At 34.3% G+C, this 16,733-nt stretch overlaps 1 protein-coding gene across 1 annotated transcript; it reads right to left on the reverse strand.

The window, feature by feature from the left end:
• Positions 1-8,547: 8,547 nt before the first annotated feature.
• LOC117315052 (cathepsin L1-like) lies at positions 8,548-13,187 on the reverse strand. Its single transcript, XM_033869187.1, has 8 exons — positions 13,128-13,187; positions 11,684-11,823; positions 11,141-11,246; positions 10,645-10,791; positions 10,333-10,456; positions 10,059-10,159; positions 9,433-9,704; positions 8,548-8,914 (listed from the first exon to the last, which is right to left on the reverse strand). Exons 2-8 carry the CDS (start codon positions 11,821-11,823, stop codon positions 8,815-8,817), a joined length of 990 nt encoding a protein of 329 aa, XP_033725078.1. The 5' UTR covers positions 13,128-13,187; the 3' UTR covers positions 8,548-8,814.
• Between the last annotated feature and the right edge of the window lie 3,546 nt (positions 13,188-16,733).

Here is a 16,733-nt window from a genome sequence, read left to right on the forward strand (position 1 = left end):
TCACCAGTGAAAAAGTTAAGAATCTTAGCCACAATAGTGAAATATATGTGTTATTACTAAAGATACTGTTGGGTGATGATAGATATTCTGTTGATAGCAAGCAAGGCATTGCTTGGTCAAATCAGAAAAAAGTGTTTTTTCATTAGTGAAAAATATCAGAAAAAGTAACATTTTTTTCACAAGTAAAAAATATCACTTTTGTAGAATGAATCATTTTCAATAGTTCACCGGTAATAATGTAATAACTTCGTATATGTATTTTGTGATCTCTCATTACACAATCCAGTCCTGGCCAGGTGTGTACATGTTTATATTCCCTGAGTGAGAGAGTGGAATGAATGACCGCCGAACACATGTGACTGTGCATGCATCACGAGTATTCTCGAAGGTGCATGCGCAGCAACATATTTTCGCACACCTCAACCCATTACCCAAGACATACAACAAGGTAAAACCATTGCCGGACACTTGACCCTTAAACCTGGCATTATTCAGCATATTAAAAGACATCAAAGAACCTTTACTAGAGTAGGTGTGTTGTCAGTCAATCTACTGCTTGCATTTTGATTTAAGGGTACACCGGCTTATCTCTGATATAAAACAACCATGTTAACTTTCATATAGCAAAACAAAAAAATACTGATTACTACCGGCCGGTATTAGTAAATATAACAAATACATAACTAAGTTTAAATTAAAAAAAAAATGCTGCGAATGGCATATTCATTATGGTTATAAAACAGACAATCTACATACAATTTAGTTTCATATTGTATTTCGAAAATAACAAAGTTGTGCAATTAAAGATAGTGTTGAGGCATTCAAGGGTGATGGTCATGTTATGCCATTATGTAAATACTTGATTTGAACGTAATTACAAACCTGGAGATAACGCTGAGATTACAGTTATGATCTTGAACCTGAATGTAAGTGGATACCGATATATGACAAGATACCCCTGTTGTCAGGCACATTGTTTAATTAAAACACTGCTTATCGCTGTCTTCTGTACATCTGTGCCTTTATTTGTGAGAAGACAGGACTAGGTCATTGGGTACACGACTAGTTTGTTTTATTTATACCAATAATTTAGGCAAAAGTTAATTAAACTATTTTAATGAACTTGATATAAAACAAAGTAAGGCGATGAATTAGAGGACGCTTGCCATCCGGAACGTCGAGGCCCATTTGTTCTAATGGTAATTAGCTTAATCACTGGGTTAGTGCAAATATAATTTCCCCTTCTCTTGAAGACACGGGTTTGTGTTATTCTTAAAAAATTGGATAGGAAGAGATTGACAAGTGCTATAGTTACATACAATAACAAAATAATTTTACCACAAACGATTTTTTCAATATTGTAATACTGTTGTTAAACTATGATTAGCTGTAGTCACATTTTAAAAGAACTGGATTTTGTCTTATTTTGTGTTAATTGTCAGTGTCTGTCTTCCCCCCTCCTTCATTGTTATTTTGTTGGTATTCTCTGTTGCTTCAGTATAATGTTCAATCAATTAATTAGATATGCTACATCGCAGACAGCGTGTACACTGTTTCTAACAAAATACATATAATTGCATCCACAATACAGAAATAAATTTAAAAAAAAAACTAACATCGTCCCAATAATGATCGCTAATCTGCATGGAGCATGTACACACAATAGAGAAATGTGACAGAATAAGATTAGTTTATTGAGTGTGTTGCTAACGTAAAGTATGAGTTTTAAATTGTAATCTATTATAATCGTTTTCAATCAATTAAATTTACTTTGTTTCGGAGGTGTAGCATGTTAAAATATAATATTTCTGTGTCACGATTTTGTGACAAATGTTACATAATAATTATGTTATCGAATTCCCATATTGATATAATACCCTGTGTCCCCTCAGTTCGGGTCATATAGGATACCTACATTCCAGGGTGTCTAATATGATGTCAACCCTCGTTATCTGTCAAGGACAATGTTCTCTCACCGCTGCCTGACCCATATCACTTCAATAATTTGATTAAATGTCACTGGCCTATCAGGTCACTAATGCTGGGTACTTTGTTTTGGGTTAAAGGGTTCTATCAACAGCTTTTGTCGCTAGGTACATTGTATTTTGTTTGGGGTTTAGCGTTCTATCAACAGCTTTTGTCGCTTGATAATTTGTTTACGGTAAAAATGCCCCAACAACAGCCTTTGTGGCTTGGTACTTTGTTTTTTTTTAAGTTGATGCAGTCACTCAAAATGTGGCCATTTTGAAACGTCTTTACGACGAAACGTTACTCCGTTTCGGTGTTTACCTGTACTAAGTTAAACAACGTTTTACCTATTTAAATCGTGATGCATTTTCTTTCATAATTTCCCACACATCATGTTAATTATTAGCCATTTATTATAGGATAATTATATGCCCCGTTATTCATTCTTACATTTATATCAGGCCAGCTTTGATTTCCATCACATCCTTTTGGGATGTTGACGATTTGTTTTGCTTGAATTTGTTTTTCTTTTTTTTTATTTCCTTGTGCCATCTGAAGGCAGACATGTATAATGCTTGTGGTCATGCCTAGTGGTTCCGTTGTCATCAACCATTTTGTAAATGTTGACAAACCTGTACCACGAATTGACCTAGATTTGATTGACGGGTGTCGATTAATCAGAAACACCCGATTCAAATTGTTATGTAATTCGTCAAGTCAAGTATTTTTCATGAAATGTTTTTTTATTAATATATGTATATTTAAAAAAAAAATTACTGGTTGATTTATTTTCTTTTTTCCATTTATTTGTTGTTGTTGATTCGTAGTTATTCTGTCAACATTTTCTATTGTTTTCATATATTAAAAAGTAATTAACCATTATTTCCTTTGCTCAAGCCATGTCAATTCCATACATTATACATCTTACTATGATCATTCAGTTACATATTGTAGCAACCCTCAATATACCCAAACATCCACAAACACTATTTATTTCATTGCACTCCCTCAGTAAATACTTACACAAACACCTGGATTCACCGGGCGTATTTTAGCTGTAATCATATTCATATCAAAGTTCATATCTTGGCAGTGATCTTTTAAAGCGGTTGTTGTGCTGAAAATATTATGCTAAAATATGACTGCAGTAACTTTAAGTAGTTTCGATATGATAGAGAGTTCAGCGATTTCAACTTAATATTTGAATACTTGATAAAGTTTAGTTTAGTTTAAACATATTTTATTGTATCAAATATATACAATAGGATTGGGCACAAGTTTTCCAACTTATATCAAGCCCTTTCCATACAATATTATATAACACTTACAAAATATACAAGATGACATTAACAATAAAATAATTATTTAGTGTGGAAGTGTGGATAAGGGAAGGGTAAGGATGGGGTGTAAGAAGGTGCAAGTATGTGAAAAGAATGTGACAATCTCCTTCATTTTAATTCTTTTATGAAATAATTTAGACGTTTCCACTAGTAATTGAAACATCCTTTTTAAGACTGCGTGAATGATTTTTCTCGACCCAGATGGCACAAGTACACAATCCACTACTCGTAACTTTGATAAAGGACATGCGTTTTATTTTGCCATTGTTTTATAAAGTATATAGTAAGCTTGTGTATGATTCACATATAATGTCAGATGTCATAGGAGTAGGACAGAGAAATAAGGTTGTTCACCGGTAACCATTTACGTCTGCAAAGTGCGAAGGGAAATCACTTGGTGACTCGTATGAATCCTAATAATACTTTTACAAAATTAAAAAACAAAAAATATGTCTAATATTGCAATTGATATATTAGAGAAAAGATTCTTTGTCATAATAACCACTGACAGCCAAAAAAAAAAAAAAAAAAAAAAAGTTTGAAAAAAAATGTACATGTAGCTCTTCTGTTAAAAAATGGATGCTTCCTTATGTGGCGGGTGTATACTTCGAGGAGTTCCGAGTGGTACCATCGTCACTTTAATCTTGTTATATCCTCGCATGTTATACGGACGAAGGCGCTAGTCAGGGACTTGCTCGAGTAATTGGTCTCAACATGGAGCACATGATATCAGACCCGGTCACACTGTACTGTCATATGTCCTGGTCGTCACCGATTTCAACCTAACAGGTCAAATAGGTCATTTCTTATCTCTTCCTCTACTTCACCCATATCGTATTGGAAATGTTGACATGAGCCGTGTATCTTAAGTTGTCTTTACTTAAACAGTAAGGTATCTGTTTATCACTTTAACCATCTCCTTCAGTGTAGTTTCTATGTCCGCCTTATCGTGACTCTTGATGAACATGTGGTTATTCCCATTACACCCCGTAGATATGGCAATTGAAAATGGACTCTTGCTAATCACCCTTGTTTGACCAGTTGAAGTGCAAGGGTAGTCTTTCTGATGAGGAAACACCTTACATCGAAAAAAGAATAAACAAACGAAAACAAACTAGATTTGATCAAGATCAAAACACGGGATTGCCAACTAGAAAATGATCGCAGACATGTTCTCGTTCTGACGAACGCTTTTGTACGTTTTACCTACGATTTCTCTTCGTTTTTCTCTTCGCTTCCCTTCTTTAACCGATCAATTGACTTTCAACCTTGTCTATGACCTTGAACTTCGAAGGTCAAGGTCAAAGATTTGCATACCTTTTGTAGCCAGTCAGTCATGCTATATATGTGCCAATTATCAAGTATGTAGGTGCCAGAGTTGGAAGAAAAACATTTCAAGTGTAATTGTAGGATATTTAATTTTGACAGTAAAATGTTTTCCAAAGTGGGTTTTTTTCTGATATATATTTGATGATTTGACCTTGAAATGTTGCAAACATCTTCAAAAGAACGTTTTCTTTTATATACGATGAAAATAAACCGTTTGAAAGAGAATTTTCAATTTTCAATTTTTGATCATTTAACCTCCTTGACCTTGAACGAAAGTCAAGGTCAATGAAAAGTAATAGAATTTGTAGGCATTCGTTCAGTACATGCTATCACTGTGCCAATTATCATACCTGTGTATGTAAAGATATAGGAGCAGAGATTAATTAAGTGCATTTTTGGGACAAATTTGAATTTTGGCGGGAAAACGAATATTTTTCAAAGTGCCATTTTTACGCCATTTTTTATCGCACAACCATAAAACTTGAACAGTTCGTCTTCATTAATCATGCACTTTGCAATGCAATTAAAAAAAATAACTCATTTAGAATTTTTTAAAATTGCCCTCGATTTGACCTTGTTCTTGGACCTTGACCTTGACATATTTTCTGATAACATATTACAGAGAAAAGTTAGCTCCGGTCATGAACTATAAAATGCACCGATTTTTTAAGAAAAAAACAGTCGATATGAATTCAATTTGGGTGACAGATAAATAGATGTGTTAGGGCGACATGAAATATTTATCTGTCAACCAAATTGTATTCATATCGATTGTATACTACCATTTGGTAATAGTTCAATGCTTATATTTACATTCATATTTTTTTTTATTTACTAAAGCTTAAGACGCGTTTAAATTTGCCGCGTCCCCAATTACTGACGTCATCAAGTTCAAATACCGGAACAGCCGAAATTTCCAGAAGGAATAATATAGTCCCTGATGTCGTTATAAATAGCAATCACATACAGTGTTTTTTGCACAAAATTGGCTTTATATTATGTTTCATATACGTTTGTAGATATCGGCAAATTATTCACAATTGCATAATTTCTGACTTAAGAAATAAAGCCGTTTTTCGGCGCAATGATATACGGTTAACAATTAGAAGTGATGCGGCGTTGACCGGGTATCGCACAGGACAGACTCGATTCCTCGGCAACACTTAGGCCTATGTTTCTATCGACTGGATTTACGTTATTTTCAGAAGAATATCAGTTCTTAAATTCTAAATGAAAGTCGTCTTGACAGTAGGTGAAAACGATTCCAAAGATATTTCGTTCGAAACAGATTCAAGTCTAACCAGTCGCATCTTAGCAGACGATTTTCAACTTCACAGGGGCTCGATTTTTTAAGGTACAGTAGCCTAGGCCTTTAACATCAGTGAATAACCACAAAACTGAAATCCAAAATACATAACCATCGGAAACCATGTCGATGCTCCCGATTTTTCACAAGATTTTTATTTAATTTTTCTATAAATACTTGACTTTTAATGTTGTCGTGTCTTACATTTCTGAAAATTCGGAAACGAGCCCCTGTGAGTGTGACGACATTGACAATTTGATAATTCTTAGGTCAATAACGGCGCTTATAGTTATTTTGTGTTGACTACATTTTGTTTTAATTCTAAAATATTACTCTCATAACTTGTGAAGTTGCTTTATTTTTTGTGTTGTGGATTATTTAAATGCTAGAATTCGAAATCTCTCCAGGCCGAAAGTAACTGGCGGCCATTGTTTTGACCAGCAACACCTGGGGCTGTATTCCTACTCTGACCGATTCACTGTAAATTGTAGTATACACTCTCATGAATACAATTTGGTTTACTAACGACATACAGACAAATGCATCACAGAATGTAAAAATTATACAATTACCATTAGTATCCTCTTATACAGTATACAATGACCAGTAGTATAATCTTATACAGTATACAATGACCAGTAGTATCCTATTATACAGTATACAATGACCAGTAGTATCCTCTTATACAGTATACAATGACCAGTAGTATCCCATTATACAGTATACAATGACCAGTGGTATCCTCTTATACAGTATACAATAACCAGTAGTATCCCATTAAACAGTATACAATGACCAGTAGTATCGCATTATACAGTATACAATGACCAGTAGTATCCCATTATACAGTATACGATGACCAGTAGTATCGCATTATACAGTATACAATGACCAGTAGTATCCTCTTATACAGTGTACAATGACCAGCATTGTCCTCTTATACAGTATACAATGACCAGTAGTATCCTCTTATACAGTATACAATGACTAGTAGTATCCTCTTATACAGCATATAATGACCAGTAGTATCCTCTTATACAGTATACAATGACCAGTAGTATCCTCTGATACAGTATACAATGACCAGTAGTATCCTCCTATACAAGATACGATGACCAGTAGTATCCCATTATACAGTATACAATGACCAGTAGTATCCTCGTATACAGTATACAATGACCAGTAGTATCCTCTTACACAGTATACAATGACCAGTAGTATCCTCTTATACAATATTCAATGACCAGTAGTCTCCTTTTATACAGTATACAATGACCAGTAGTATCCTCTGATACAGTATACAATGACCAGTATTATCCCCTTATACAGTATACAATGACCAGTAGTATCCTCTTATACAGTATACAATGACTAGTAGTATCCTCTTATACAGTATACAATGACCAGTAGTATCCTCGTATACTGTACACAATGGCCAGTATTATCCTCTTATACAGTATACAATGACCAGTAGTATCCCATTATACAGTATACAATGACCAGTAGTATCCCATTATACAGTATACAATGACCAGTAGTATCCCATTATACAGTATACAATGACCAGTAGTATCCACTTATACAGTATACAAAGACCAGTAGTATCCTCTTATACAGTATACAATGACCAGTAGTATCCTCTTATACAGTATACAATGACCAGTAGTATCCTCGTATACTGTACACAATGGCCAGTATTATCCTCTTATACAGTATACAATGACCAGTAGTATCCCATTATACAGTATACAGTGACCAGTAGTGTCCTCTTATACAGTATACAATGACTAGTAGTATCCTATTATACAGTATACAATGACCAGTAGTATCCTCTGATACAGTATACAATGACCAGTAGTATCCTCTGATACAGTATACAATGACCAGCAGTTTATCCGCTTAGGGATTGAAGGTAGATACAGTATATCTCGAACTTGCTATTCAATAAACTATTAAGCTGTATCGTACCTCTATACTGATTATACAAACACACTCTTTGTCAAAAGAGTGGAAATACAGAAGGATCATGAGGAATGGAAATAACTTTGATTAAGTGACCTCAGTTTTAGTTAAGAGGATTTTGTTTCTTCAGCCAACAGCAGTCTTTTTAAGGCACATCGATACATGTAGTTTGTAGTGGTTGCATTAATTTGTTATTTTGCGTGGAAGTTTTGCGTCATTGTCACTTGTGGTTTTGTCAAAACACTTACGTAAAAAAAATCATGTCACATCCTCATTATCTAAAACTTGTGTTGTTCAGATTCGGTTTCATTTATGGTTGGGTCGAATGCTTGAGAATAATTGATAATTCGAAAATTTAATTCAATTGTTCATTTGAAAGTAGTAAATATGTTTAGCACAATTGTTGTCTTTGACTGAGGTGAATATGAATACATGCTAGATTCGAAGTCGAAAATTGTATTACATGTCATAGCAATAAGACATCTTTTGTTTGTCAAATAAAATCCTTTAGGGGATTTCTACGTATTGTTTTGACAAATCTGTTTCCATATATAGGACCGTCACCTGACGGCATTCGTTGTTTGTTTGTACATTCAGAAGAAAACACAAGGATATAGAAAAAGATATTTTATTGAAAGAATAAAAAAAATATGATAATAAAAACAGCAAGTTTTATGGTGTTGGAAAAATATGAGAATGCATTTTCGTAACAAGAAAACTGACACAATGTAAAATACAAAATGGCGGAAATTATAATTTTACATGATTTACACTCAATATTGAAAATGAGTATTGTGTTTGCTTATCACAAAAACTACTTAAACATTTCTAGGCAACACCATACCTAGGTGAAATCGTACTTTAATTTTTCGTATGTAAGCAATTGAGACACTAGATCAATCGACTTCCTTAAACGGTTGGGTAGCTGGCCTGTGTTGCAATTCCGCACATGTTGGCTTGGCTCCTCTCGATGTTAAAGTAACCTTTCATTCCCCAGGATGTTCCCCAGCTGAAAGGTGAAACAATACATATCGTATTAATTGAAACAAAATGAATGATTTTCTCTAAATGACCAATATTCTTGCAAATCTATGCAGAGACCTGCAAATATACATTATCAAATCGAAGCATGCATTGTTTTGTTCAGCTAGTTTTTTTTCAATTGAAAATGAAAGATACCAACAAACGAGTTGCAATATCAAGCAGACAAAATATATCATTTTTTTTTTGTCAATCGTGTGCCAGTTTTCTGTTGAATTGAAACAAAAAAATCTATCCAAGATTATATTTGTGCACGGCCATAAGTATATTTGATATAGAAATAACTGACGATAATGCCAAACATTGTATCACGGGATACAAACAATTACATAACAATATAAAATAAAAAAAACTACCTTTCGAATATATTTATCGCCTACCCATTTACTAAAAAAAAAAAAAAAAAAAACCAACAACAAAAAAAAAAACAACAACAAAAAAACAACAACAAAAAAAAAAAAAAAAAATAAATAATGTTGATCATACCTGTTCTTGATGATCCAGAAGTCTTTCTGTCCTTCTGTGCCGTAGCCTACAGCCAGGACACCGTGGTCAAGCTTGGTGGAACTGCACATACGTTCCTTGTATATTCCGGACCTGTACATTTGGAATGATCTGTGACTGGCGTCCATGGCAACAGATATTGGACCAATGGTTGACACGGCCTGCTGGAGGGCTGACACGCTCTTACTCTTGACGTCAACGAAACCGGTGTCGGTAGCTCCAACGTTGCTAGCTTCGAACTTGCACTTGCCGTCCTGTTCAAAATTTATTTTAAAATATAAGCAGAAAATGGAGGAAAATTTCAATGAATTAAGACGAGTTTTCGAATTAAATTCTAATTTATTACATGATATCTAAAGTTTCCATTTTAATGTACATCCCAGAATTTATATATAAATATTCATTTTTAATTCAAATCAACGAGATTTGTTTTTCGAATTGAAGATGGTACCTGATATTCTCATTTGATAATGTTTTGCTTAGTTGTATTAAGTGTAAAAACAATTCAACTTGATAATGTTTGTGTGTTCGCGTTTGCTTTGAATATATTAATTAATTGTTTTTGTCTTCTGTAACTTGTCTTTATCATAATCATAATTGAATCATACCTTTCCACGGTATGGATAAGACTCCTCAGTGTCAATTCCATTGTTTTCCTTAATGTATCTGAAGCCGTTGTCCATCAAGCCTCCCTTGCATCCCTTGTTTCCTAGAGAAAGTGAAATTAAAATAACATGTACATAATTGATAACACTGTTTAAGTTTAAGTTAGTTTAACAATGATATTTACGGTTTAATCATTTCAAGAACGATACAAATGTTTTCTTAGTTTGTAAAAATGTTCTCATCATTCTTGGAAAACAAAAGTTAAATATTATATACCCTCCTTCTTGGAGCAGTCAACCAGGTCTTGTTCAGAAAGAGAAACCAATTTCCCGTCCTTTTTGAAGTGTTGTCCCTCTAGAGAACCGGTGGTGGAGAAAGCCCAGCATGATCCACATTGTTCCTATATCAAAATGAACGTAGAAAATCGGTTTCCAGTGTGGACTCAAGTAAAGTAATTCACTATAACGAAACATCGGTCATTTATAAGATTTTATCTACAATGTTGATAAAGCTTTAGTATACTGAAAACGTACTCAAATTTAATCGCGATTCTGAATTTAAACATATTAGTTCAATAATGAAACAGACCTGGTTTTTGACACCAGTAACGTATCCCTTTTCCCTCCAGTCTACGGAATCGTCAGCTACGGACTCATCTGACACATCAAAGATGAGTGATGACGTCGTGTTACGCATGATGTAGCCGTTCATCATACTAACAAACTCGCGGTTAGTCTACAAGATAGAGGAATAAGATGTTGTCAATGTGATGTAAAACATGTCAAAATATTCTTTTTTTTTTTGTGAGAGGAAGACATTTCATCGATCAAATATTCCTGTTACAAAAAAGTAGGATGATCGCAGTAGATGTTATACTTTATTCTCCGATAAACTAATAATAAGCTGAACATGGAACCAAAGAAAACAAGATATTTTTAAACGCATTAATTAGACAATATATATATATATAACTAATTCAGTGTCGTCATAAGCACAACAATACAAAAGCGCATTGTTTATGTACATGTAATAGGTCTAATTTACATATATGTTATATCTCTTACAGGTTTGTATATTCCCTTACCATATCTCCGAACTCGTTCATTCCAGTGGTGAAGGTGTGTTGTCCGTTACTGGCTTCCAGATTGTGCTTCTGTACAAACCGAGCATTGTCTTCCCAGATAATACGTCTGTGGACAAAAAAATATACATTCCGAAAACATCCACTTATAGCATGATCGTGAATGGAAATTTTGGTTAGGGTGTTTTTAACATACTATCATACTAGAGTTTTTTCCTTGTGAAACGATGGCGACTTTACGGAACCACCTCATAGGGCAATCGTTAAGCAAGCAATAAAAACCATCATTTTGCTTTCATTGGTATTGAAGTAGAAATGTTTAATCCACTACGAAAAGTAATTGAAATGTAATAAGCGATGTCACTAAAGCATCGTATATATCGTAATAGCGTAATCATTAACCTAACCAAATCACTTAAAATTGATTATTGATCATCTCTCTTCCTTCATCATCTGTATATATCGTAATAGCGTAATCATTAACCTAATCAAATCACTTAAAATTGATTATTGATCATCTCTCTTCCTTCATCATCTGTAGCCTACCTCATCAGCTCCTCATGTTCCTCATACTGCTTGCTGTATGTCTTCTTGAAAATTGTCCACTCCTCGTCCAGAATAGGATCGATAAGGGGCGTGGCAATGGTACATACGTACAGTACGGATAACAGAGCTAGCTTCAACATCTGTAAATGACAAAATTCAGTTCAGAAACAAATTTACCTTCAACATATGTAGATGACAACATTCAGTACAGAAACAAACCTAGCTTCAACATCTGTAAATGACAACAATCAGTACATTAACAAATCTAGCGTCAACATCTGTAAATGAAAAAATTCAGTTCAGAAACAAATTTACCTTCAACATCTGTAGATGACAACATTCAGTACAGAAACAAACCTACCTTCAACATCTGTAAATGACAACATTCAGTACAGAAACAAATCTAGCTTCAACATCTGTAAATGACAACATTCAGTACAGAAACAAATCTAGCTTCAACATCTGTGGATGACAACATTCAGTACAGAAACAAATCTAGCTTCAACATCTGTAAATGTTAGAAATTTAAGGAGCAATGTCAAATGTTGCCGTGTCTAAAACTAGTATCACTTGTTTTCATTTCTTTTACTTCTGGTAAATGAAAATTGGGCCTAATACCATCATGATATGTGAAATTCATTATTCCCATGATTGAAAAATAATAAATTATTCATTTTGATTGAAATATTTATCTGTCAAAGAAAGGAAAAGGCTATTTACATATGATATTGAAATATTAATAGAACATCATTATTTCCCGTCTCACATTAATCTATTTCATTGATGCAATGTAATATGATAATCATTTTAATTACCAACCATACACATGGATGGAATTCACTCATGATAAATGCTGAACTATTCCACCACTTCATAATTTTTTTTTTGCATTATTTAAACCATTTCTGGAATTGTTTCAACAATAATTATTTCCAAATATTATCTCTACTATTTGTTTAAGTGTCTTTACTCCAAATAGATAGGAATATTATCAATCCGCATATTGATCCAAATCAATATACACGATTTCTTTATTGAATTTGGTATCGACTTTTGTTTCTGTGATGAGTTGTTTATTCCCCTATATTTTCCTGTCGTATATCAATGTTGGCTGTTAGTCTTGCATGGAAAAATATTTCTCTATAATGTGCCCCTATCCTGCGTGACAATCCTATTAATTTCACATTTATATAATCTTAATTTAAGACTAAAATACATTTTAAAAAATGAATCTTATGTATTATTTTTATTTTGTTTGTCCTTTTTTGTCAACATAATCACCTCTAAGGGAAATGGAAAATAACGATTGGACACTTATATTCTACGATTTAAGGCATACTATCAAAATTATTTAAGTTTTAAGTTATTTGTCGATTATAAAACATGCCTTTATCAAAATAGACATTCTAATTCTATCTGATTAAATGTCTTCCATGTAACTTACCTTGATTCTTCTGGGGTTCTGCCGGGAATGTGATTTTTAATTCGGCAAACTGCCATATATAGTGGGAAACAACCTCGGAGTCACGTGGTCTGCGGGTGTTAAGTTGGTTATCTAGATTTGGATCCTCATAACAATATGGCATTGAATACACAAGGATACACCTAGGCAACCGGTGTATCTAACTGAAATGTAGTCTAAATTACCCTAATAAATTATACAAGATGTCCATGTTTTCTGTTTTCTTGTTTGTTTTTGGTATCACGACCTCGGCACATATCGTGCGTGGACAGGTAATCTGATTTATTTGGTTATGTTTCCTTACAATTCTGGTTTTGAGGATTGATAAGTATCGAAAGTAAATGTCATGGTTTTTTTTCCTTGAACTCAGGATTTAGTTTTGACGTACATGTATGGTCCCTATGCGAAAAAAATACATCATATGTATTTCTTTGATAAATTGTATCTTTTCCAAAACAAGAAGCATTATTAATTCCAGAGAGACAGAGACAGCGACAGACAGAGACAGGGAGACAGAGAGAGACAGAGACAGAAGGAAACACTTGTAGGGAGAGACGGAGAGAGAGAGGGGGGGGGGGGGGGAGGAAAACAAAGAGAGACAAAGAGAGACATATGTAACCATGGTAAATACTAGCCGCAATATACCGTTCGGCTAGAGAGATCTTCTCTTTAGCTCGATCGGTTGAGCGTAAAACTCGAAAGCCATAGGTCCCGGGTTCGATCACCAGCGGAGGCAGCGATTTATATTTATTTAACCATGCGCTCTGTTACTTTTAGGGGTTCTACCGAGACTATCTAGTGATGTAACCCTGGTAAATACTAGCCGCAATATACCGCTCGGCTAAAGAGATATTCACTTTATCTCGATCGGTTGAGTGTAAGACGAGTAAGCCAGAGGTCCCGGGTTCGATCCCTAGCAGTGGCAGTGATTTAGAATTAATTAAGCATGCGCTCTGTTATATTGGCGTCCACGTAGGGACAATATCCTAAACACTATCCGAAACTTCAGAAAAACATGCTGAAGATCGAAGATCGTATGTTTATAATGAAACAGAGAGAATGATTAATTAAATCTAAATCACTGCCTCTGCCAGGGAAGAGAGAGAGAGGTTCATCATGTTAGCTGATAAATCCATTTGGCTATTGTAGGGTGTTTAATAGTTACGGGTATGGGGTACGTCTTTGCGGATAATTTTGTTGTTATCGTTTATACATGGTTTTATTTCTATGGTTTTGTTTGCCTTTCGGTACTATCTCTTAAAAACGTCAATGATGTTGCCGATAAACAACCTGAACCACAAAACACTGTCGGATCCAAAGGCCGCAAATCATGCTCTCATTTCATTATTACCCATGATCGAAATGGTAACTTAAACCGCTAAATTGCACGTGAACGCCCGGCTATGTATGCGTGTTGTCGAAAGGCCGCACAAAACGTTATCATTTCTTTATAACCCACGAACGTAATGGTAACTCAAATCGCATAACGACACGTGGGCACCTTGCTATCCGTACATGTTTTCTAAAGACTTAGGTCAGTCGTCTGTGTCTTAGTCATCAGTTTGACAAATGTTTGCTAGCCAGACAAAAAACGTGACAGGGATGTGTGTTATCAACAAAGACTATCTGGTGTCTTTTTGATAAAAAAAACCTACGAAATATTCTCCTAATCACCTTCTTCTTTAGCGATAATATTACTTGTAATCAGAAAAAAAACAAAAAAAAAACGTTACCGTACAGTTCACGGGAAGTTCACTGCTATTTCTCAGAGTAAACTTTTTTTTAATTTAGTTGATAAACATATGACACCGTTACTAGGTTACACGGGGATAGGCTGGTGTGAATATAATTTCGTTAACTCGCATTTTGTCGAAATTAATGGCATTAGCTGACGACACATGCTCTCGCTATAGCGATTAATGGCAGGAAAGATATCATATAGCTAATTTTAACAAGAAGATGCTCTTAAATATGCTTTTAATTATATACTTTTGAAGAAGATATTGCCATATTAAGCAAATAAAAAATAAAAGATGTATATTAGAATGATCACACTTTAACTTTGAAATTATTACGTAAGAGTGGAATATTTCTAATATCAAGAACGGGTACAAACGAAAATCTATAGATATGTTGACAGAGTTTTTCTAAGTATAAATGTACCGGAGAATTATGCTTGAACTGAGATGATAGGTCAAATACGGTCATTCCGTATCGCTTGTTCAACTTGACCCACATTTCAAAGCTTGGTGGGGGATTAAAGCTATCAGGACTCTCAAGCAGGGGTATCTGTTTATCATAAACAAGGCATCGGTTTCTGCTGAGTCAAACATGATAGCGTCGCCTGGAACCTGTTTGGTGTGACCTGGCAATTTCAATATTATGGTGAATATGAAATATTTAGCGGTAAACAACTCCACTAATGTCATTTAATAACACTTCTCGTATGGTTGTTTTGATTTCTATCTGTTCATCTTTTAGATATATTATATTGATATATAGACATGTTCGCCTTTCTATGATAAACCGGTCCGTTACTGGTATTCACGGTTGTCCCTTTGAGGACGTGATATTACACAAGGAGACGGTAATGAATCCATGACATCAGATCTTTAAAAGGCTTCCATATAAATGACTATGTAAATTCATTATTCGTTCGTCGTCTTCCTTTGTTCAATTTTGAGCTAAAATTTATTGTTTCTTATAAATGTCAGTTTTCTCTTTTATCTTTTGTCTACTGATTACAAGATATATCGTATTATCATTCATCTTTTGATTCATTTTTTGTTAAGTAAGAATTGCGGTTTGGTTCCTGTGTTGGAATCAATCTTTTGTTGTTATGATTCATACATATATGATATATTGTTACGCATTCTGACACTGGCAGCATAATGTATCGGTCGCCAGGTCCATGAAAGTAATATATTTTACTGTTTACACAACATGTTGAATGTAGTTATGCTAAAATCAACACAAGGATTTACGTTATTGTAATCAATAGGAGTGTTTCACGAACCACTACATATGGCCAAACAGATGGATAAATCTTGTAGAATTACTTGCAGAACTGGGTATTCATATTTGCTAAATCATTCCGCTGCACCAATCGCTACATTGTGTAATTTTCTCTTCACATCATGGGATCTAGATAGTTATATAAAATGTTATAATTTGTGTTGTTATCTTTATTTTACAGAAACAAAAAGAAATGTCATAAATATATATAATCTGAATTTAGAATCCATGTGTTTCGGGTTTATACTTTTCTATGGTCACTGTGTCTCTATTTAAGTGAGCCGGATGCCACCCTGGTGACAGGGTAGCTACACAAAATTATCTGCATTTAGGTCAATGTTACCTCGGGACAATATGAACAAGACCTATCTATCAAGCACTCTCTTCGCATTACAGCGTCGTCAATATCAAAACCCGGTCACGTTTGAAATTATGACTAGATCCGTTCTCATACAAAAAGTTCAAACATTATCAATGCGTCAGCAATTTCAAAACACTTATTGTATTCATGCTTGGAGGCAAAATATAGAACATACATGACGATAGGAGGAATCGTAAGCTAGCAGATATCTG

The sequence above is a fragment of the Pecten maximus genome, chromosome 17 (genome assembly GCF_902652985.1).
Source record: "Pecten maximus chromosome 17, xPecMax1.1, whole genome shotgun sequence".
Lineage (NCBI taxonomy): Eukaryota > Metazoa > Mollusca > Bivalvia > Pectinida > Pectinidae > Pecten > Pecten maximus.